The sequence below is a fragment of the Vulpes vulpes genome, chromosome 8 (assembly GCF_048418805.1).
Source record: "Vulpes vulpes isolate BD-2025 chromosome 8, VulVul3, whole genome shotgun sequence".
NCBI classification, from domain to species: domain Eukaryota; kingdom Metazoa; phylum Chordata; class Mammalia; order Carnivora; family Canidae; genus Vulpes; species Vulpes vulpes.
Window position 1 is genome coordinate 90,471,441 of NC_132787.1, and position 21,948 is coordinate 90,493,388.

Consider the following 21,948-nt stretch of genomic DNA (forward strand, 5'->3'; position numbering starts at 1 on the left):
GGGGCTGCGGCCGGAGTGAGTGACGCGCCTTCCTCCTCTGAGACCCCGCCCTGGGAAACTGTAGGTGGGGTTTGGAGCCCCAACCTGGCCTCGGAACCCCTAACTGCCGCTCTATCGCTTTGCCCGACACCGAAAGCCCCTCCACCCTTCATTCCCCACCCAGTACGACGAGTGATCTTTCTAGATGGAGATCAATTATTGATTGCCCCTTTATTTATCTTAGAGAAATTACAAACCCATTCCCGCCCTCCCTCCCCCCACGGATACACAACCATTGATGCTCTTTGCTGAGGGTGCAGGTATTGGAGACAGTGGCTGAGCAGGAAAGCCAGGAAAAGGTTAACTCGCTGAAGACTTGAGCCAGTCAATGGATAATGGGGGCGGATCTCTTCTCATCTGTTAGATTTATGCCTCTAAATTTGCCCTGCTTTGGAGTATTTTGTGTGTGGTTTCTAACAGACATGTTTGAATAACCCTTGAAATCTTTAGATGAACTATGCCTGAGCCTCTCCTTACAGGAGCTGTGCTTGAGTCTCTCCTTAGGAGAACCCTGACAGGTTCTCTTACAGGGACTGAAATGGGTCTTCTCAGGCTAACTCTGTGGGCCCCTCTCAGAGGGGCTGTGCTGCTTCTGCTCAGAATGATTGTGTCTTGCCTCCAAGAGTGACTGGATCCACTCCTCTCAGAGGTACTGCAAGGAGTTCTCTCTGAGGAACTGCAACTGCTCCCTCCTTTCAGAGGACCTCTGCTGTCTTCTCTCAAAAAAGCCATGTCCGGGAACACTGGGTGGCGCAGTGGTTCAGCGCCTGCCTTAGGCCCAGAGCGCCATCATGGAGATCCGGGATCGAATCCCACATCGGGCTACGGGTGCATGGAGCCTGCTTCACCCTCTGCCTATGCCTCTGCCTCTCTCTCTCTGTGTGTGTGACTATCATAAATAAATAAAAAAATTTTTTTAAATTTAAAAAAAAGCCATGTCCTCTCCGCTCTAAGGGACTGTGATAAGTTTTCTGAAGGAGACGGCGATTGCTCCTCTCAGAGGGAGAGTGACATCTTCTCTCAGAAGAACTGCGAAATTTCCTCTTGGAGGGACCCTGATGGCTCCTCTTGGAGAGATTCTGATACCTCCTCTGAGAAGGACTTTGATGGCTCCTCTCAGAGAGACTGCGACGGCTACTCTCAGAGGGACTGCAACATCTCCTCGCAGAAGGGCTCTGAAGCTCCTTACATAGAGACTGCGATGGCTCCTCTCAGAGGGACTGTGATGGCTCTTATGAGAAGTACTGCAATGGCTGTTTCAGAGGCACTGTGATGGCTCCTTCCAGAGAGACTGCAAGGGCTCCTCTCAGAAGGACTGATGACTCCTCTCAGAGAAACTGTGATGGCTTTTTTCAGAGACTGTGATGTCTCCTCTCAGAGGGATTGTGATGGCTCTTTTGAGGAGGACTGCAATGACTCCTTTCAGAGGCACTTCGATGGCTCCTTTCAGAGGCACTTCCATGGCTCCTTTCAGAGGCACTTCGATGGCTCCTCTCAGAGACACTGCGATGGCTTTTTTCAGAGACTGCGATGGCTCCTCTCAGAGAGACTGTGATGGCTCTTCTGAGAAGAACTTCGATGGCTTCTCGCAGAGGGACTGCGACATCTTCTCTCAGAGGGACTGCAAATATCCTATTGGAGGGACCTTGATGGCTCCTTTTGGAGAGACTCTGATGGCTCCCCTGAGAAGGACTTTGATGGCTCCTCTCAGAGGGACTGCGACGTCTACTCTCAGAGGGACTGCAACATCTCCTAGCAGAAGGTCTCTGATGGCTCCTTACATAGAGACTGTGGTGGCTCTTCTAAGAAGGACTGCAATGGCTGTCAGGGGCACTGTGATGGCTCTTTCCAGAGAGACTGCAAGGGCTCCTCTCAGAAGTACTGATGACTCCTCTCAGAGAAACTGCGATGGCTTTTTTCAGACTGTGATGTCTCCTCTCGGAGGGATTGTGATGGCTCTTTTGAGGAGGACTGCAATGACTCCTTTCAGAAGCACTTAGATGGTTCCTTTCAGAGGCACTTCGATGGCTCCGTTCAGAGGCACTTCGATGGCTCCTCTCAGAGACACTGCGATGCCTTTTTTCAGACAGTGATGGCTCCTCTCAGAGAGATTGTGATGGCTCTTCTGAGAAGAACTTCGATAGCTTCTCTCAGAGGGACTGCGACATCTTCTGTGAGAAGAACTGCGAAATTTCCTCTTGGAGGGACCCTGATGGCTCCTTTTGGAGAGATTCTGATACCTCCTCTGAGTAGGACTTTGACGGCTCCTCTCAGAGAGACTGCGATGGCTACTCTCAGAGAGACTGCAACATCTTCTCGCAGAAGGGCTCTGAAGCTCCTTACATAGAGACTGTGATGGCTCCTCTCAGAGGGACTGTGATGGCTCTTATGAGAAGTACTGCAATGGGTCTTTCAGAGGCACTGTGATGGCTCCTTCCAGAGAGACTGCAAGGGCTCCTCTCAGAAGGACTGATGACTCCTCTCAGAGAAACTGTGATGGCTTTTTTCAGAGACTGTGATGTCTCCTCTCGGAGGGATTGTGATGGCTGTTTTGAGGAGGACTGCAATGACTCCTTTCAGAGGCACTTAGATGGTTCCTTTCAGAGGCACTTCGATGGCTCCTCTCAGAGAGACTGCGATGCCTTTTTTCAGACACTGTGATGGCTCCACTCAAAGAGATTGTGATGGCTCTCCTGAGATGAACTTCGATGGCTTCTCGCAGAGGGACTGCGACATCTTCTCTCAGAGGACTGCAAAATTTCCTCTTGGAGGGACCCTGATGGCTCCTTTTGTAGAGACTCTGATGGCTCCTCTGAGAAGGACTTTGATGGCTCCTCTCAGAGGGACTGCGACGGCAACTCTCAGAGGGATTGTGATGGCTCTAATGAGAAGGACTGCAATGGCTGTGTCAGAGGCACAGTGTTGGCTCCTTCCAGAGAGACTACAAGGGCTCCTCTCAGAAGGACTGATGACTCCTCTCAGAGAAACTGCGATGGCTCTTTCAGAGACTGTGATGTCTCCTCTCAGAGGGATTGTGATGGCTCTTTTGAGGAGGACTGCAATGACTCCTTTCAGAGGCACTTCGATGGCACCTTTCAGAGACACTTCGATGGCTCCTCTCAGAGACACTGGGATGGCTTTTTCAGAGATTGTGATGGCTCCTCTCAGAGGGACTGTGATGGCTCCCCTGAGAAGAACATCGATGGCTTCTCTCAGAGGGACTGCGACATCTTCTCTCAAAAGGACTGCAAAATTTCCTCCTGGAGGGACCCTGATGTCTCCTTTTGAAGAGACTCTGATGGCTCCTCTAGGAAGGACTTGACGGTTCCTCTCAGAGGGACTGCTCCGCTACTCTCAGAGGGACTGCAACATCTCCTCGCAGAAGGTCTCTGATGGCTCCTTACATAGAGACTGTGATGGCTCTTCTGAGAAGGACTGCAATGGCTGTCAGGGGCACTGTGATGGCTCTTTCCAGAGAGACTGCAAGGGCTCCTCTCAAAAGGACTGATGACTCCTCTCGGAGAAACTGCGATGGCTTTTTTCAGAGACTGTGATGTCTCCTCTCGGAGGGATTGTGATGGCTCTTTTGAGGAGGACCCAATGACTCCTTTCAGAGGCACTTGGATGGCTCCTTTCAGAGGCACTTCGATGGCTCCTCTCAGAGAGACCGCGATGCCTTTTTTCAGACACTGTGATGGCTCCTCTCAGAGATACTGTGATGGCTCTTCTGAGAAGAACTTCGATGGCTTCTCTCAGAGGGACTGCGACATCTTCTCTCAGAGGGACTGCAATATTTCCTCTGGGAGGGACCCTGATGGCTCCTTTTGGAGAGACTCTTAGGGCTCCTCTGAGAAGGATTTTGATGTCTCCTCTCAGAGGGACTGTGACACCTACTCACAGAGTGACTGCAACATCTTCTCGCAGAAGGGCTCTGATTGGTCCTTAAATACAGACTGCGATGTCTCCTCGCAGAGGGACTGTGATGGCTCTTCTGAGAAGGACTGCTATGGCTGTTTCAGAGGCACTGTGATGGCTCCTTCCAGAGAGACTGCAAGGGCTCCTCTCAGAAGGACTGATGACTCCTCTCAGAGAAACTGCGATGGCTTTTTCAGAGACTGTGATGTCTCCTCTCAGAGGGACTGTGACATGTTCTCTCAGAAGGACTGCAAAATATCCTCTTGGAGGGACCCTGATGGCTCCTATTGTAGAGACTCTTATGGCTCCTCTGAGAAGGACTTTGATGGCTCCTCTCAGAGGGAATGCGACATCTCACAGAGGGACTGCAACATCTCCTCGCAGAAGGGCTCTGAAGCTCCTTACATAGAGACTGCGATGGCTCCTCTCAGAGGGACTGTGATGGCTCTTATGAGAAGTACTGCAATGGCTGTTTCAGAGGCACTGTGATGGCTCCTTCCAGAGAGACTGCAAGGGCTCCTCTCAGAAGGACTGATAACTCCTCTCCGAGAAACTGTGATGGCTCTTTCAGAGACTGTGATGTCTCCTCTCAGAGGAACTGTGATGGCTCTTTTGAGGAGGACTGCAATGATTCCTTTCAGAGGCACTTCGATGGCACCTTTCAGAGACACTTCGATGGCTCTCTCAGAGAAACTGCGATGGCTTTTTTCAGAGACTGTGATGGCTCCTCTCAGAGGGACTGTGAAGGCTCTTCTGAGAAGGACTGCGATTGCTCCACTCAGAGGGACTGTGATGTCTCTTCGGAGAAGGACTGCAATGGCTGTTTCAGAGGCACTGTGATGGCTCCTTCCAGAGAGACTGCAAGGGCTCCTCTCAAAAGGACTAATGACTCCTCTCAGAGAAACTGCGATGGCTCTTTTCAGAGACTGTGATGTCTCCTCTCGGAGGGATTGTGATGGCTCTTTTGAGGAGGACTGCAATGACTCCTTTTGAGGCACTTCGATGGCTCCTTTCAGAGGCACTTCGATAGCTCCTCTCAGTGAGACTGCAATGCCTTTTTTCAGACACTGTGATGACTCCTCTCAGAGATACTGCGATGGCTTTTTTCAGAGACTGTGATGTCTCCTCTCGGAGGGACCGTGATGGCTTTTTTGAGGAGGACTGCGATGACTCCTGTCAGAGGCACTTTGATGGCTCCTCTCAGAGGGACTGTGATGGCTCTTCTGAGAAGAACTTCGATGGCTCCTCTCAGAGGGACTGCGACATCTCCGCTCAGAGGGACTGCGATGGCTCCTTACAGAGGAATTATGTGGGGTTCTCTCCCTTAAGAAGCTGTGGTTTTGCTTCTTGGGTGTGAGTTTCTCTTTAAGGTGGCTGTGTGAGGTTCTGTGAAGTGAACCATGTAGATTTCTCCCTGGGACTTGAACTCCGGTTCCTGTTTTGGAGTTCTTGGACTCCTGGCTAGAGATTTCACTTCTGTAGAGCTTTTTCTTACCTTTGCTGCTATAGTCATTTTGAACAATACCCATAGGCTGTCCACGTGACACCTTGAAATCTGAAAGGTTTCAGGTTTTGAAAGCGGCACTTCCTTGGGAAACTATGGGCTTAGGCAGTTGGGTACGTCTGAGTTGGAAAGAGCTCTCTCTTTCTGGTCGTTGAGCGGATCTGAATTGCTCTATTTCTTCGCATAACATGTTCTGCTTAGTGGTTATGTCTGTTGGCTTTACCTTAACAACTGACATCCTGTCTCTTTTGATATCTCTTGATAGGTAATCATTTCTGGCTTTTTGTTTTAGATGCTGGCTTTTGCTTGACCACGAATGGTCCGGCCTTGGCCTGTCCACGGGCTTCTGCCCAGCAGAAGTCATAATTCTGTGTGCTGTCTGCAATGCTTGCTTTAGGCCCTGAAAAAGCAGTTGAATGAATTTGGGTTGGGAGGATTTCTTAGATTGTCTTCTTAAAGAGGCAGAAGTAGTCTGAGATGTTCCAGTCCTCTTGCTTCTTACCTGGGCTGGTAATTCCCTAGAAGGACTCTGTATTATGCTTCTACCATTTGTGTAGAGTTTTGTGTTTTGTGTTCTGCTTCCCTTGGTGGTTCTTTTCATTGGGTATGGGTATTTTGAATTATGGGTCTTTTTGGTTTTCCTTTTAGCCCATTTTACATTCTGATTGCTTTCAGAGACACTCTCTGGTAGAGAGTGAACCTGAGTAAATTCATAGAGCCCCGGCTTTCTAATTTCTGTTTTTCCTACTAGGTCAGGGCCTCTATACTGCCTTCGCCTGATGCGGACTTGTACAGGAGAAGGAGACTGGGAAGATCCAGACTGGAAATATGTCGTAGAAGTAGGACTCTTGGAAGCTCGAGTATAGACTTTCGCTGTCCTTAGCGATGGTGATATAGGACTTCGTGGTGTGATGGGTCTGTCTCTTCTGTGGTACTTTGGGACTTGGGGTCTTTTCCCAGTTTGCAACCTAAAGCCAAGTTGCAACTTAATCTCTTCGTGGCCCTCAGGAGTGCGTACAAGGTGGAGCTGTGGATAGATAAGAAGGTAAGGTCCCAAAGTGCCCTGTAATTTATGACAGCAATTAAATCCTGCACATCGGCCACACTGTAAGCACATAGGGTATTTTAAAACCAGACCTGAAGTTAGAGGTGGAGGTACATATAGGGGTATTTGACTCCTTAACAGTTTTGCTGCTATTTTTAGCTGCAGATCTTGTAGCAACTGGAACTGTTCTGAGAAGTCAGTCTTGGCCTGGTGGGGAAGATAACTTGGCTTGAGACTATGTTGGGACTCAAAACTCAAAGAGTTCTCACTCTCTTCCACTGGAACAGAATCTTTCCTGGTGAAAACTATGTTGAAGGAAGACTCTAGCTGTACTGGGGCAGGAGGCTGGCCCTCTGAAACAGGTATGTGCTGAATGACGTCCTGGGATATATCAGTGAGCTTTGAACTTTTCTTTAATCTCACTCTAGTCCCAAAATATTGCTGTATTATGGAGGACATGGAGCCACGTGTCCATATTCTTAAGGCTGTTCTTTGCTCATGACCACGACATGAAGTGTGCCTCTGAGTGTAGTTTCTGGCCACTCCGAGAAGGCTGAGGAATAACACCTCGACCTTTCTCTAGCAGACTCTGGGAAGGCTTCATCAGTTCAGCTGGAACCCCAAATAAATTCTGGATAGATTGACGGATATCTCTAGTGGCTCTTTCCATTAAAGATGTTGCAGAACAAAGCTTCCTTTCCATCGTGGTTCCCAACACATCCCCCAACATTAGCATATTGGAGAGATATTTTCTAGGTAGTCGCTGTCTCCAGGAGTGATTCTCCCAGACGTTCTGTTGTCTGCCCAGGCCAGAGCAGGTAAGGCCTCTTTGAGTTCTGGAGCCTGAGTGGAATGTCCTAGGTGGTGATCTCCAGCTTTGTGGTGGATGTTGGGATAGGCCCTGGAGTGAGTTCCCTAGCTCTTCCACCTGCTTCTTGTCAGTCGTCTTAGATATGACACCCACTCCTGAGATCTCAAAATGTGGAGTTTCTACGATGTTAGCTATATTATCAGAGAGTTGATTGTGAAGGGAAAAGGGAAGAGTTGAAGATTGTATCATAGTAGGGTCTATAAAGGACTCTCCAGGCTGAAAAATATCTGTCCCAATGTTTTTCATATCCAAGGCCCTTGATAGATCTGGCATTTCAAAATCACAAAGGCTTCCGAATTCTGTTTCACCAGAACTTGAGGTGAGGGAGTTGGAAGAGTTATGGAGAAATCTAGAGAAATAATTCTCAATTTGTAACTCCTCTCTTGATGTAAAATCCTTACATTCCCTATTCTGATATGCCTGTCGTAGATTCAAATCCTCAGATTCCATCATTTGAGGAGGCCTTATTTTTATTCCTATTGCTTTCACAGCCTGAAGCCCTTGTTCATGAGTGAACACTGCAGGCTCCTCAAAGGGACATGCTGGCTGTGAGAGTAATTCTGCAGATTTCACATGGGTATTTGGCCTTGGAGTTAATTCCACGGGTTCTACCATTTCTTGAAGATCCCAACAATCTATTACCTCTATCGCTGATCCTAATGCTACTTCTATTGGTTCTACAACCTGAGGAATTGGCCCTGGTGCTAACTCCTCAGATTTTACAATGTGAAGTGGTGGCCATGGGATTAACACAGTCTTTAGAATCTGAAAGCCTGTCAACTTCATTATGTCCAAAATTTGGTGTGTTGGCTCCGTGGTTAATTCTTTAGATTTTACACTTTGCAACCACAGCTCTGAGGTAAACTCAGAGGGTCTCACATCTTGCAGTTTTGGGGTCAGCTGAACATAGTCTATCATTTGAAAGGCTGGCCCTGGGGTTAATGCTACAGACTTCACAACCTGAAGTGGTGGCCCAGGAGTCACTTTCACATACTCAGTAACTTTTTGGGGGGCTCCCGGGGTTATTCCTATTGAGAGCGCAGCTTGAAGCTGTGTCTTTGTGGATCCTGGGACTTGATCTAGTGGCTTTGGACTAATCCTCATAACTTCTGTAATGTGAGCCGGTACTCCTGGAGCTCTCTGTGAATATTTTATACTTTGATTCTGTGACTGTGGTAGCCCCACTGATCCATCCCCTGGCTGCCATGTCTCAGATGTGAGCTCTACAGACTCTGCGTGTCCTACAGCTTGACCTGTTTGCTTTTGGAGCAACTCTAAAGATTTCCTCCTTTGAAGCCATTGCCTAGAGGTTAAACCCACAGATTCAGGAACTTGATATCCTAGCCCTGATGTCATTTCTGGAGATTCTGGAACATGATGCAATCACTTTGTAATCAGTGCCTCAGATTCTCCTCTTTGCAATCTTTTCTCAGAGATCACCTCCACAAATTCTAGTGCTTGAGGATAGGGCCTAGGACATCTCTCTGAATATCAAGTGGTTTTACTTACTGGCTTTGGGGTCACTCCGAGGAATTCCTTCCCTTTTTGCCTTGCCTTGGAGGTCAATCCCATGGTTTCTGTAGTGTGATGCCTGGGCTCTAGTGTAATCTCTTCAGATCCTACAGCTTGCTGCAGTGGCCTTGTATGTAACTCTCTCAAATCCTTAAGTTGAGGCCGTGACTCAGAGAGCAACTCTAGAGTTTCTGGGATTTGGTAGCTTTTCTTTAGGGTTAATTTCGAGGATTTAGAGCCTTGATTCCTTAGCACTGCAGTCAGATCAACAGATTCTGGTACTTGAAGATCTCGCCTTAGAGGCACTCTTGAAGAATCCATGGCTTTACTTGTTGGCTTTGGGGTCAACTCCACAGATTTTTCTGTGGTTTCATTGCCTTGATGTGCCAACCTTTCTGTGATGTGATAAACTGGTATTGAAATCAAATTCATACCTTTAAGGACTTGATGCTTTGGTGTCGGGATCATCTCTGCACATGGTACAAACTGACGCCCTGGCCTAGGGATTATCTCAGAGTCTGTGATTTGATAGCTTCTTTTCCGATTTAGCGTCTCAGCTTTTGTTCCTTGAAGCAGCGCCCCCGGTGCTAACTCTACAGATTTTGTATCTTGCTGTAGAGAGGCTGAGGACAATTTCACATGTTTTATACTTTGCAACTTTGGATCTGGAGTAAACTCCAAAGATTTCTCATCTTGTTGCTGTGATTCCGGAGACCAATCTGAAAAATTAACGCTAGTCAACAATGGTCCTGGTGCAAACTTTTTAGTTGCCTCTGGTGCCAACACCACTGATTTCATACCTTGCCATCCTGAATTCAGCTCTCGACAATTCGTACCTTGCTGTTGGAACCCTGGTGTCAACCCTACCGAGTTCATATCTTGAAAACATGGCTCTGGTGCAAGGTATAAACCCTCTGGAACACCAGAGTTAGCATGTGGTGACTTGAGGCATGTTGACAACCCTAAAGAATTAGCACTATGACAATGTGGCAATAGGTTTGATTTCAAAGATTTCACATCTTGAGAACGTGGCTCTGATTCAAACACCACAGATTTCTAAAAAAAAAAAAAAAAAAAAAACAAACACCACAGATTTCTGCCTGAGGCAAGGATTCAAATCCTTAGAATTCACATTTTGAGGTTGCAGTCCTGGTTTCAACTCCAGAGATTTCACATCTTGGAAACACAGCTTTGGTGCAAACACCACAGATCTCACACTATGTTGTCTAAGGTGTGAGGGCAACTCCTCATAATTCATACCTTGAGGATGTGGTCCTGGATTTAACTCCACATATTTCATTTTTTTAAAACATGGCTCTAGTGCAAACATCTCACATTTCAAGTCTTGCAGCTCGGAGCCTGAAATCAGTTTCACAGAATTTGCACCACAAAGCAGTGGCTCTTTGTTCATCTCCACCGACTTTACATCGTTAAGCAGTGGCTCTGGTAAAAATAACACAGATTTCATACCATTTAACGGAGAGCCGAAAGTGAACACCGACTGTACAACTTGTGGCTGTGACCCACAGTGATTCTCCAAAAACTGGATTTCTGGAAACTTTGTCCCTGGAATTAACTCAGAAGATTTTACACCTTGCCAATATGCTCCAGCGTTGAACAGAACAGACTTTGTACCTTGATATTCTGATGTAGGGTTAGTTTCAGAGGGCTTTGTGCCGTGCATCTGTGGCCCTGGATTAAACTTTATGGAATTTATGCATTGAAGTTCCAACCCTGGTTTCAAATCAGAAGAATTCACGCTTTGCAGCTGTGGGCCCCAATTGAACTCCCGTGATGTTATACCTTGAAACTGTGTCCCTGGAGTCAATTCACATTTCACATTTTGTAAATGTTGCATAGGGTTGAACATAACAGATTTTACACCTAGAACTTCTGCTCCCAGATTCAAACCAAAAGGTCCCATACCTTGACATTTAATCCCTGAAGTCAACTCAAAAGATTGTATACCTTGCAAAAGCGGCCCAAGTATGCACCCCGTAGAATTTACACATGGTAATTTTGACTCTGGATTCAACTCAGAAGAATTTACACACTTCACCTGTGGCCCAGGGTTGCATTCCATAGGTGCTACACCTAGAAACTTTGACCCTGGAATCAATTCAGATTTCAGACATTGCAAATGTGATTCCAAGTTGAACACCACAGATGTCTCACTTTGCTTCTTAGTCCCTGCATTCCCCTCAGATCCCATACCTTGACATTTTGTCCCTGAAGTCAACCCAAAAGACTGTACGCCTTCCAAAAGTGGCCCACGTTTGCACCCCATAGAATTTACACATTGTAATTTTGGCTCTGCATTCAACTCAGAAGAATCTACACACTTCATCTGTGGCCCAGGGTTGCATTCCATAGGTGCTACACCTAGAAACTTCGACCCTGGAATCAATTCAGATTTCATATCTCGCAAATGCGGTTCAGGGTTGAACACCATAACTGTGGGGCTGACTTGAAATCCACTGATTGCACCTTTTGAAGCTTTGTCCCTGATATCAATTCAGAAGATTTCACACCCCTCAACTGTGGCCCAGGTTTGAACTTCACAGATTCCACATCTTGACACTCTGTTTCTGAGATCAACTTAGAACATTTCTCTCCTTGAAACTGTGGCTCAGGGCTGGACGCCAGTTTCGTATTTTGAAGCTCTGATCCAAGGTTCAGGTCAGAGGATTTCACAACTTGCGTCTGGGGACTGGGGTCGCTTTCTTTATGTTTTACACTTTGAAGCTTTGATTGTGAGGTCCCCTCGGCAACATTCACAGCTTGTAACGATGACCCAAGCAAATCTGTAAATTTGGCACCTTGAATCTTTGTTCCTGAAGTCGGTTTAGAAAAGGTTATGCCTTCCATCTGGGAACTTGGATTTAACTCAATAAATGTCATATCTTGGGACTTTATCTCAGGTGATAACTTAGAAGCTTTTAGATCTTGCCACTGTGACCCAGAGTTGAAATTCTCAGATTTCACACCTTGAAGCTTTGTCCAAAGAGTCAACTCAGATGACTTCATCCTTTTCAAGTGTCGTGGAGAGTTCAGCTCTATAGTTCTACCACTTTGTAATTGTGACACTTGGCTTAATACCCCAGATTTTGTGTCAGGAAGCTGTGGCTCTTGCGCAAGCACTAGAGACCTCACACTTTGAAGCTGTGCTCTTGGGGATGATTGTAAGGATTTCACTTCTTGAAGCTTTGGTCCTGCAGTCAATTGAGTAGATTTCCTATCATGCAAGCAAAGCCTAGATTTGAATGTCATAGATTTTATATCACAAAACCTTGACTTGGAAGTCAGGTCACATGATTTCACACTTCTACCCTGTAGACAAGGTTTCAAATCGAAACCTTGAGGCTGATGTTCCTGGAGTGATGACGAAGATTGTATATCTTGGAGCTTTGGCCTTGGAGTCAACGCAGGTGACCTTCTATCTCTTAACTGTTTCAAAGGTTTCAACTCTACAGACTTGACACCTTGAGATCGTAACCCAAGGTTTAACTCTACAGATTTCACAGCTTGGAAATCAGGTCCTGGTATCCACTGAATAGGTCTCACAGTTTCAAGCTGTGGCTCTCTTTTGAACCCAAAAGTTTTTACATCTTGAAGCTGTGGCTCCGAGGTGGATGCCAAAGCCTTCCCTTTTTGCAGCTGTGGTCCTGGTAGCACCTCAGAGGTTTTCACATTCTGCAGCTGTGGCCCAAGGTTGAACTCTGTATGTGTTGCACTTTGAGGTTTTGGCCCAGGAGTCAATTCAGATGACTTCACATCTCTTAACTGTATCGAGGATTTCAACCCTGCAGATTTAACACCTGGAGAATGTGACCCAAGATTTAACTCTACAGATTTCACAGCTTGGAACTTAGGTCCCGGTATCCACTCAATACATCTCATACTTTCAAGCAGCGGCTCTTTTTGTAACTCAAGAGTTTTTACACAAAGCTATGGCTCTGAAGCTGACTCTGAGGGTTTTACTTGGTGCAACTGGGGCCCTGGGGCCAACTTACGAGATTTTAGGCTTTGCAACTGTGGTTCAAGGTTGAATTCCTTAGGTTTTAAACCTTGAATATATGATTCAGGAGTCCAATCAAGTGATTTTATATCTTCAAATCCTAACTCAAAATTGAGGTCTTCTAATTTTCTGCTTTTAAATTTTAGTTCTGGAATTAACTCCAAAGACATCCCATCTTCTGCCTTAAGCCTTCTCTTCAATTGCTCTGAATTCCTACATTGCTGCTTTGATGAGATTACAGATATCTTGCCATCCTGTTCTGGCCCAGAAGTTAAATTCATGAGTGCCATCCCTTGAAACTGTTGGCTTGGGGCTAAGTCGACAGAGTTCACTCCTTGAAACTTTGCTCTTCTGGTCACATTCCCAGATTTTACTTCCTGCTTCTTTACCCTTGGGGTCAATTTCACAGATTTTACATGTTGCAGCTCTGAATCTGGAGTTTCCTCTACAGATTTTAAGCTTTGATGCTTTACACATGGGGTACTGTCGACAACTTTCCTATCTTGCGCTTGTGGGTCTAAAGTCAATTCCTCAGGTTTCACATCTTGCGGTTCAGACTTTTGGAGCAATGGTCCTGGTGCAAAAGGCACAGGTTTCTCACCTTGCATCTTTAGCCCAAATTTCAGTTCCTCGGTTTTCACATCTTGCGGCTGTGTTCTAGGGACCATCTCCACTCCTTTGAATTCTTGAATTCTTGCATGCAGAGCCAAGTCAGGTGTTGCAACTTGAAGCTTAGTATCTTTGGGGTCTTTCACAGATTTGACATGTTCAATCCCTTGCACTGTGGTTGTCTCCGTGGATTTCTCACCTTCCAGCTGTGGACTGGGGGTTAACAACATAGATTTCATACCTTTTAGACACTGTCCTGTAGCTAAGGCCACAGATTTCACATCTTTCAGCTCTGAGATCAACAACTCAGATTTTAAACCTTGACGTTTTGAGCCTGGTGTCAGCTCCATTGGTTTCACGCCTCCCACGTGTGGCCCTTGGATCATTTCAGAAGATTTTATAGCTTGTAAACGTGGTCTTCTAGTCGACTCAGAATAGTTGACTCTTGGCAACTGTGACTCAGGAGTCAACTCCAGAGATTTTGCATCTGGTTTCTGTGGTTGTGAGACGAATTTATAAGGACCGTTACCTTCCAAGTTAGACATTTGGCCCACCACAAAATGTTTTATTTTGAAACAATGTCTCTGTTACTAATACCTCAGGCTTGACCACTTGCTTTTGAGGTCCTGGGGACAACCTCATAGATCTTATTCCTTTCATCTTTGGCTTTGGGGTCAACTCAAAAACTTTCACATGCTGTAGCGGTGGCCCTGAATTTAACTCTGAAGATTTCACACTGGAAGGTTGACTTCTTGATGTCAGATCACAAAATTTGATATCTTGTAGCGATGGCCCTGAGCTAAGCCCCACCTGTTTTAGATCTTGAAGCCCCGAAGACATCCTTGCTAATTTAGAATATTGAAGCCCTAATTCTGGGGTCATCTCCACAGAATTCACACCTTCAAACACTGATCCTGGGGTTTCCTCCCCAGATTTGACACCTTGAAGCTTTGGCCCATACGTCAATTCAGAAAATTTCACCTCTTGCAGCCTTGGCCCTAGATTCCGTTCCTGAGACTTCACACCTTGATACTGTAGTTCTTTGGTCAATTTCATAGATTCCATGCTGTGAAACTGTAATCCTTCAATAGACGGAAGAGATTTCATATTCTCATTCAAGAGCCCTTGGTTTGGTTGCAAAGATGATTCTGTTGCAAATCCTATGGACTGTATATCTTGAAGCTGTGTTCCTGGTACACACTGCACACGTTTGAAACCTTGATGCTTTGGTTCTGAGGTCAAATATGAAAATCTGACATCTTGCAAGCGTGGTCTTGAGTTTTGTTTCACAAATTTCATACTCTGAGTTTGTGATTCTGGAGTCAATTGTACAGACATAACACTTTGATGGTTTGGCCCTGGGATTAAATCTAACGATCTCATCTCTTGCACTGGTGAACCTGGGGTCAGTTCATCAGATTTCACACTGTGATGTGGGGATCCTGAGATTAAATCTACAGGTTTTTCTCCTTGAAGAAGTGGCCCTGGGGATAACTTTGAAAATCTGACACTTTGTAAATGCAGCGCTGGGGTCAATTTCACACCTTGAAGCTGTGCCCCCTTAGTCAAGTCTTCTGATAGTATACTTTGTAGTACTGGTTCTTGTACCAGCTTCTCAGATCCTACCACTCCAGTAGTAGCTAGCTGTTGAATTACATTAACATATTCCACATCTTGTAATTGTGGCTCTGGCTTCAGCTGCATAGACTTTACTCCCTGGAGCTGTGGCTCTGCGGTCAACTCCATACCATGTCGTTTTGCTCCTGTGATAAATTGTTTAGATCCTTCCATTAATGGGGATGTTCCAGGGGTTGACATCACAGATTTCAAATTTTGCAGTAGTGGCTCTGATTTCTCATATTGCATCCCTGGTCCTAAAGTCAGTTCCGGAGATCCTTGTACTAAATATGGTGGTACTGGCATTATCTCCTGGATATTTTCAACTTGAAGCAATGCCAACCCAAAATTTTCTGTATTTTCATGTTCTGACCTTACGGGCATCTCTGAAGGCTCGGTAACTTGACAAAGTGGCTTTAGAGTCATTCCTGTGGATTCCATAACTTGACCTGTTGGTTTTTGTGTTAATGCCATTTGGAGCAAAGCCTCAGAAGTCAGCCTCTCAGTTTCTGTGCCTTGATGGCCTGGTCCCAAGGTCATCTCTGAAAACTTTTGAAAATGTGGCCTTGGCATCATCCCAGCAGGTTCCGTGACTTGCTGTGGGATTAACTTCACAGATTCCTCCTCTTGTGGCCAGATCTCAGAAGCTAAAGCTGCAGAGGCTGTGTCCTGATGCCTTGATCTAGAAGTTGAACCCAGACATTTCATTGCTTCTAAGTGTGGTTCCATGGTAAGTTTCCTTGATTCAACATGTAAGTGTGTTTCAGGAATTAACCTCCCAGATTCTTCTAGTGGTACAGTTAAATCCACAAATTTATTATCATGCATTAGTGGCCCTAGAGTCAAGATCTCAGGTTTTGTACGTTGGGGCCGTGGTCCTGGGGTCAATGGCACATATTTCACACTTTGAAATTGTGGTTCTGAGGCCAACTCCTTATAGTTCATAAATTCTGAATATGGTCCTAGATTCAGATGAACAGACTTCATACCTTGAGACTCTGGGTTCATCACTTCTGGAGTCAGATCTTGAATCTCTGATCCTGGTACCAACTCTGGAGATTCTTGTATTATGTGTTGAGACATCCGAGTCTCCAAGGCTTTTACGCCTTGGAGCATTGTCTCAAGGGCACCTTGGAATGGCATTGAGTTCATCTGCATAGATTCTAAAGTCTGGCTCAATGGCCTTGGAGTACTTTCTAAAGATGATTGTTTCAACTCCATAGATTCTTTCCTCTGGTGACAAGTGTCAGAGGTCAACTCTGCTTCTGCTCCTTCGTATCCTGGCTCTGTGATCATTCCTGAAGATTCTAAAGCTTGATGCCATGGAGTCAATCCTTCAGGATCTATGGCTTCATGATTTGGCTTGAGGTTGAGCTCTACAGATTTCACTGCTCGAATGCGTGCCCCTGAAATCGGCTCCTCGTATTTCTTACCTTCCACCTGTGTTTTAGGAATCAACCTTCTGCATTCTACCATTCGAGGAATTTTCACATCTTTAAGTAAGAGTGCTGGAGCTATCTCCTCTGGTCTTTCATCAGGTAACCATGGCTCTGGGGCCAACTCCATGGATTTCATGTCTTCCTGTAGTGGTCTTAAGGTCAACTCCACAGCTTTTACATCTGGAAACTCTGGTGGCACGGCCAAATGAACATATTCCAGACCTTGCAACTGTGGACTGGAGGTCAACTCCATTGATTTCCTACTCTGTAACTGTGGTGCTGGGGCTAACTCAGCAGATTTTCCACTTTGTTCTTGTGTTCCTAGAGTTAAATGAATAGATTGCAGACCTTGAAGCTGAGACGTTGGGGCGAACTGCACAGAATTCCCACTTTCCAGCAGTGGAATGGGTGCCAACCCATCAGATTTTACAATCTGCAGTTGAAGTTCTGGGGCCGATTCTATAGAGTTCACAGTTGGGATCAACTGTCCATATTTTGCCATTTGTGGGATTGAACCTGAGGTTCCGTCTATAGGTTTTACATTTTGTAATCCTGGGCATAACTTCATGGAATCCACAACCTTAAGCTGTGGCATTGGCTTCACCCCCAAATATTCTACATCTGGAAGTAGTGATGTAGTGGTCAATACTGCAGAATCTGTGACTTGATGCAGTGGCTCTTGATTCATTCCCTCAGATGCTGTACTTTGACCCAGTGACCTCGGGACTGTACCTAAAGATTCCATTATTTGATGATGTGACTGTGTCAACTCAGTTAGATTTCTGACTGTGGGGTCAGAGGCCAACCCTCTAGTTTCTATAGTTTGGTGGCTTTGCCTTGGACTCATCTCTGAAGGTTCTAAGATTTGATCCCACGGGGTCATCCTTGAAGATTCTATGACTTGATGAGATAGGCCTGGGGTTAATGCCATAGTATCTGTGCGTTGATGATATGGTTGTGGAGTCATCCCCACAGAGTCCAGCACCTGAATCCATGACCCAGGGGTCAACTCCAGAGGTTCTTTGGCTTGAGGTACTGGCCTTGAGGTCAAATCCGGAGTTTCCACAATTTGTGATTGTGATGCTATGATCATTCCCATGGGTGACCCCAGGGCTACTGGAGTTACCTTTAGAGAATGTACGGATTGATGTGATGGCTTTGGAATCACCCCTACTGATTCTGTGACTTTAGGTCGTGGCTTTGGAGGTAAACCCACAGTTTCTACAACTCCAGGTGAACCAATAGTAGTAGGAGAGCCGGAAGTCAAACCATCTGGTTGAGTCACTCCTGGGGTCAAAATTGCAATTTTAGACTGTGAATCTCCATATTCTATAACATGTGACTGTGCTGATGGAATTATCCCCATGAAATCCACAGCTTGTAATAGTGCCACTGGAGTTACTTTTGTGTAATCTGTAACTTGATGCAATGGAGTGGAGATCATTTCCAGGGATCTTGTGTTTTGACACACTGGTCCTGGAGGAATGTTCAATGGTTCTATGGCTTGATTTTGTGGCCTTGAGGTTATGTCCACGGATTCAGCAACTTGAAACTGTGGCCCTACAGTCATTTCCACAGTTTCCACAACTTCATGTCCTACCTGTGGACCTATCTCTCCTGGTGGCTTGACTTCATGATCCAACAATGTGTTTATATCCCCAGACTCCATGGCTGGATACTGTGCTCTTGGGGTTATTCCCACTGATTCTATATTATGTGAATGTGACTTTTTAATCATCCCTATAGAATACGTGACTTGAAGCAATGCTACAGGAGTTACCTTCACATTATCTGTGACGTGATTCAGTGATCTGGAGGTCATCTTTGATTCCATAACTTGATGCTGAGGACTTGATGTTACCTCCACTGATTCAGTGATTTGATATGATGGTTTTGTGCTTACACTCACTCTTTTCATCGTTTCCACTGGTTTCCCAACTTCATCTGGTGGCTGTGGGAACAAACCCACAGATTCTGTCACTTCTGAATGTGATTCTGGGATGATCCCCATTGAATCCATGACTTGAAGTAATGCCAATGGAGTTACCTTTATGCTATCTGTAACTTGATATGATAGCCTTGGGGCCAACTCCACTTTAGTCACTTGGGTCTCATGCTGCTGCATCCTTTTTTCCGGAAAACCTATGACCCTCTGCTTTCTACTAAGCTCTAGGGTGTGTTTTGGCTCCTTCTGCAGGAAATTGGTTTCCTCTTGAATTATGTCAACTCCTAAACTTTTGGGAGGTGGAGTGCCCAGTGATGTAACTAAGGGCCTGGATTCAACGATTTGGGGGCCATCCCCCAGTTGTGACAGCCTACCTGGGATAAGTGACTGTGAAATTTTTGTTTCTGTTCTATTCAATCCAGATTCCACTCCAATATTCACATGGAGCTGGAATGATGGACAGTTTGGGGATTTATTGTTGATACTTTGTTCAGTGCTTTGATGGATAGGCATAGATACCTGCATTTGAGGTTTCTCTTGTTCAGGGACTCCTCCTCGTGCCTCAGTTAAATAATGCAGCATTTCCCATGATTCCTTCACAGTCAGAGGAACTGTTTGTTCCTTCAAAGTACAAACCTTCCAAGCCACATGTCCTTCTAACTTCCACCTAGCCAAAGAAGAGAGCCGGAGTGGAGCCCGCCCTGAGAATCCTGGTCTTGCCTTGCAAATAGAATTTGACCCATGATCCAATGTCAAATGACTCTTGCTCCCTCTCCCATTCCTTGCTTGTTCTTGTTGACAGAGATCTGGACATTCAAAAACAGAGCTGATAAAAGAGCTTTGAGACCTTAATGATGAAAGAGCTGCCAAATCCTCCAAAAGATTTGATTTCTCAAGCTGTGAGAGTTGTAAAGGGGGCAGGGCTGTGCCTTGGTTCCTGAGCACAGAAGACTGGTTTTTGGGTAAAATAGGTAAACTATGGCTCTGGAGTTGCCAGGTTGTTCCTTCAGAAATGACAGAAAGGTGTGACAGGCTGGAGCTGTTGCATAATGATTCAGAGGAGATGCTGTGATCAGTAGGATGTTTTGCCTTCTTACAGCCACAACACGGTAGAACAGGCTCCTGAGACACAAGCACAGAGGAGGTGGAGGAAGAAATCATATCCGAAGATTCTTGCAAACACGAGTGCATAAGACTTGATCTAAGAAATAAAGAAAAATTCCATTTGCTTTAAAGCAGGAGAAGGTAGGAAAAGTAGGAAAAGGGAAAGATAATGGCCATTTCAAATGTAAAATAATTTGACCTGAGGGAATACAACAACAAAAGAGGTTGCTTTCCCCAACTTCAATTACTTATAAAAAGAATTCCTCTACCAGGAGGAAAGGGAGGCCATTGTCTCCATTGCAATCAGAAATGATTCATAAACCAGTTGTTCTTAAACCTTTGAACTCAGAATTTATCCCCACTATCAAAACTAACAACCAACCCACTAACAATCTCTCTTTTCCCTCTCTCTTTCCCTCCCCTCCTTCCCTCTCTATAACCCTTCCTCCCTTCAGTCCCTTCCTTCCTCTCTCTTAAAGTTCTACCAGCTTAGGGGTACCTGGCTGCCTCAGTCAGTATAGCATGCAATTTTTGATCTCGGGACTGTGAGTTTGAGCCCCACATTGGGGGTAGAGTTTACTTAAAAAAACCAAAAACTTCCATCACTTTCAACCCCCACCCAGAAACTACCTTCCCTGACCTTGTGCATTCCAGATGTTTGAAGATCTGTTGAAGACTTCTGTTCATTGACCAGAGTATATATTCCTGGGCCCATCCCACAGGGAGTCCTGAAAAGCTGGATACAACAGAGTGTGTCAGTGTAATTGAAGTGATATTAAAAGTACTAATAAGGAAACCAATAAGAAGAGTGGCTTAAGGTAGTAAGGAAACTACTATCACAGTCAGAAAAGTAAAACAGTACTAGGTATCTTTCTCCTAACTTTACAGGGTTTATCAGTACGGTAGGCTGAAGAAAGAAAGAATAGATAGTGACGATCAATTTTACTCACTTTGTCAGGTTAGCTTCAGAGCAACCCATTCTGAGATTTTCTTCCCACTGGGAAGCTGGGAGCAGAGGTAAAGAATCTGTTAGAATCATAATTATTGATACCACCTAGTTCAAGCCACTTGTTTTACAAAGAAGAGATCAAAGGTGAAATCATGTCCAGGATCATAAAGTTAAGTAGTGATAGAGCTCAGACAAAACGTAGGTCTAAGTTTTTATATTTTAAAATATAATATGCCGCCTTTACCACGTAGTGGGTGTAAGTCATTGGAAACAGCTGGAACAATCATGGTAGTAGGGAGTTGGAGTAAGGGAAATAAATCTGTAATACATATTTTTTCCTTCAAAGGAGTCTATTCAGCGTCTATGGCAGGGGGAAAATGTATCGAAACTTCCCCCACTAAAGATCTCATCAAATTTCTTTCCTGATACTTTGAGTTTTGCATAAAAGGAAATTAGGAATGAAAGCATGAGGAACGGAAGCATAGAAAGAACTATAAATCAGTTTACATCTCTTTGGAAGTTGCCAGAAAGAATTTAGCATCTTTGGAGATGTTAGGAAGAATAGGCACATTTCTTTCACTTATACAATCTTTTTCAACCTCCCTCCTTCTGCCTGTTATTAAAGTCTACGGTCTAAAAGCAGACCCACTGTTGATTTGTCATTAGCCTTGAGCTAAAGAATAAAGTATAAGATCTCTCTGACCTGTGAATTTCTGGATCTTTTTCAATTTATGCTGCCTTGAGTCTAGAGGGGCACAAAAAGAAAAAATAAAACCAGAAAATGTTCTAGGTTATAGAATTTATCAACAGCACATTTCGTCTTACAGATACAATTATTGATCCAGTTGGTAACCATAACCACAGCAACAATTACCACCCCATTCACTTATTCATAAATCATCTAATGAGCGCTTACTAACTTCTAGGCATTATGTTAGGTGCCAGGACTACAAGAGTAAATGAGATCCCTGTATTCTGGGAACTCACATTACTGGGGAAAACAGATGTCTAAACGGCTAAGTTACAATATCAGGTGGTAACAGAAATATAAAGGTTAGGGAATAAAGAGGACAGTGGTTAACTGCCTGGGAAAAAAGGAAAAAATTACTCAAGAAATTGCCAGTTGAACTGGAGTTTAAATTATCACCAGAAGATTTTTAGGTAAAGAGAGAGCATTCCAGCCAATGGGAACATCACCAAGAAGATTATAAAGTCATGATTTGTTGGGTGTACTTTTGCTAAGTAGTGAGAGATGAAACTAAAATATAGGTGGAAGCCAAGTTGTTCCAGGTCATTTTATTTATTTATTTATTTATTTATTTATTTATTTATTTAACAGAGAAGAGAGCACAAGCAGGGGGAGTGGCAAACAGAGGGAGAG

At 45.0% G+C, this 21,948-nt stretch overlaps 1 protein-coding gene across 1 annotated transcript; it reads right to left on the reverse strand.

Annotated features, from left to right (window-relative positions):
• Window positions 1–5,036: 5,036 nt before the first annotated feature.
• SPATA31H1 (SPATA31 subfamily H member 1) lies at window positions 5,037–20,597 on the reverse strand. The gene is given in 8 exon segments (XM_072718831.1): window positions 5,037–7,046; window positions 7,048–9,942; window positions 10,019–10,620; window positions 11,313–14,083; window positions 14,085–16,816; window positions 17,855–19,715; window positions 20,259–20,354; window positions 20,569–20,597. Coding segments are annotated over 8 exon segments (12,972 nt in total). The 3' UTR covers window positions 5,037–5,060.
• Between the last annotated feature and the right edge of the window lie 1,351 nt (window positions 20,598–21,948).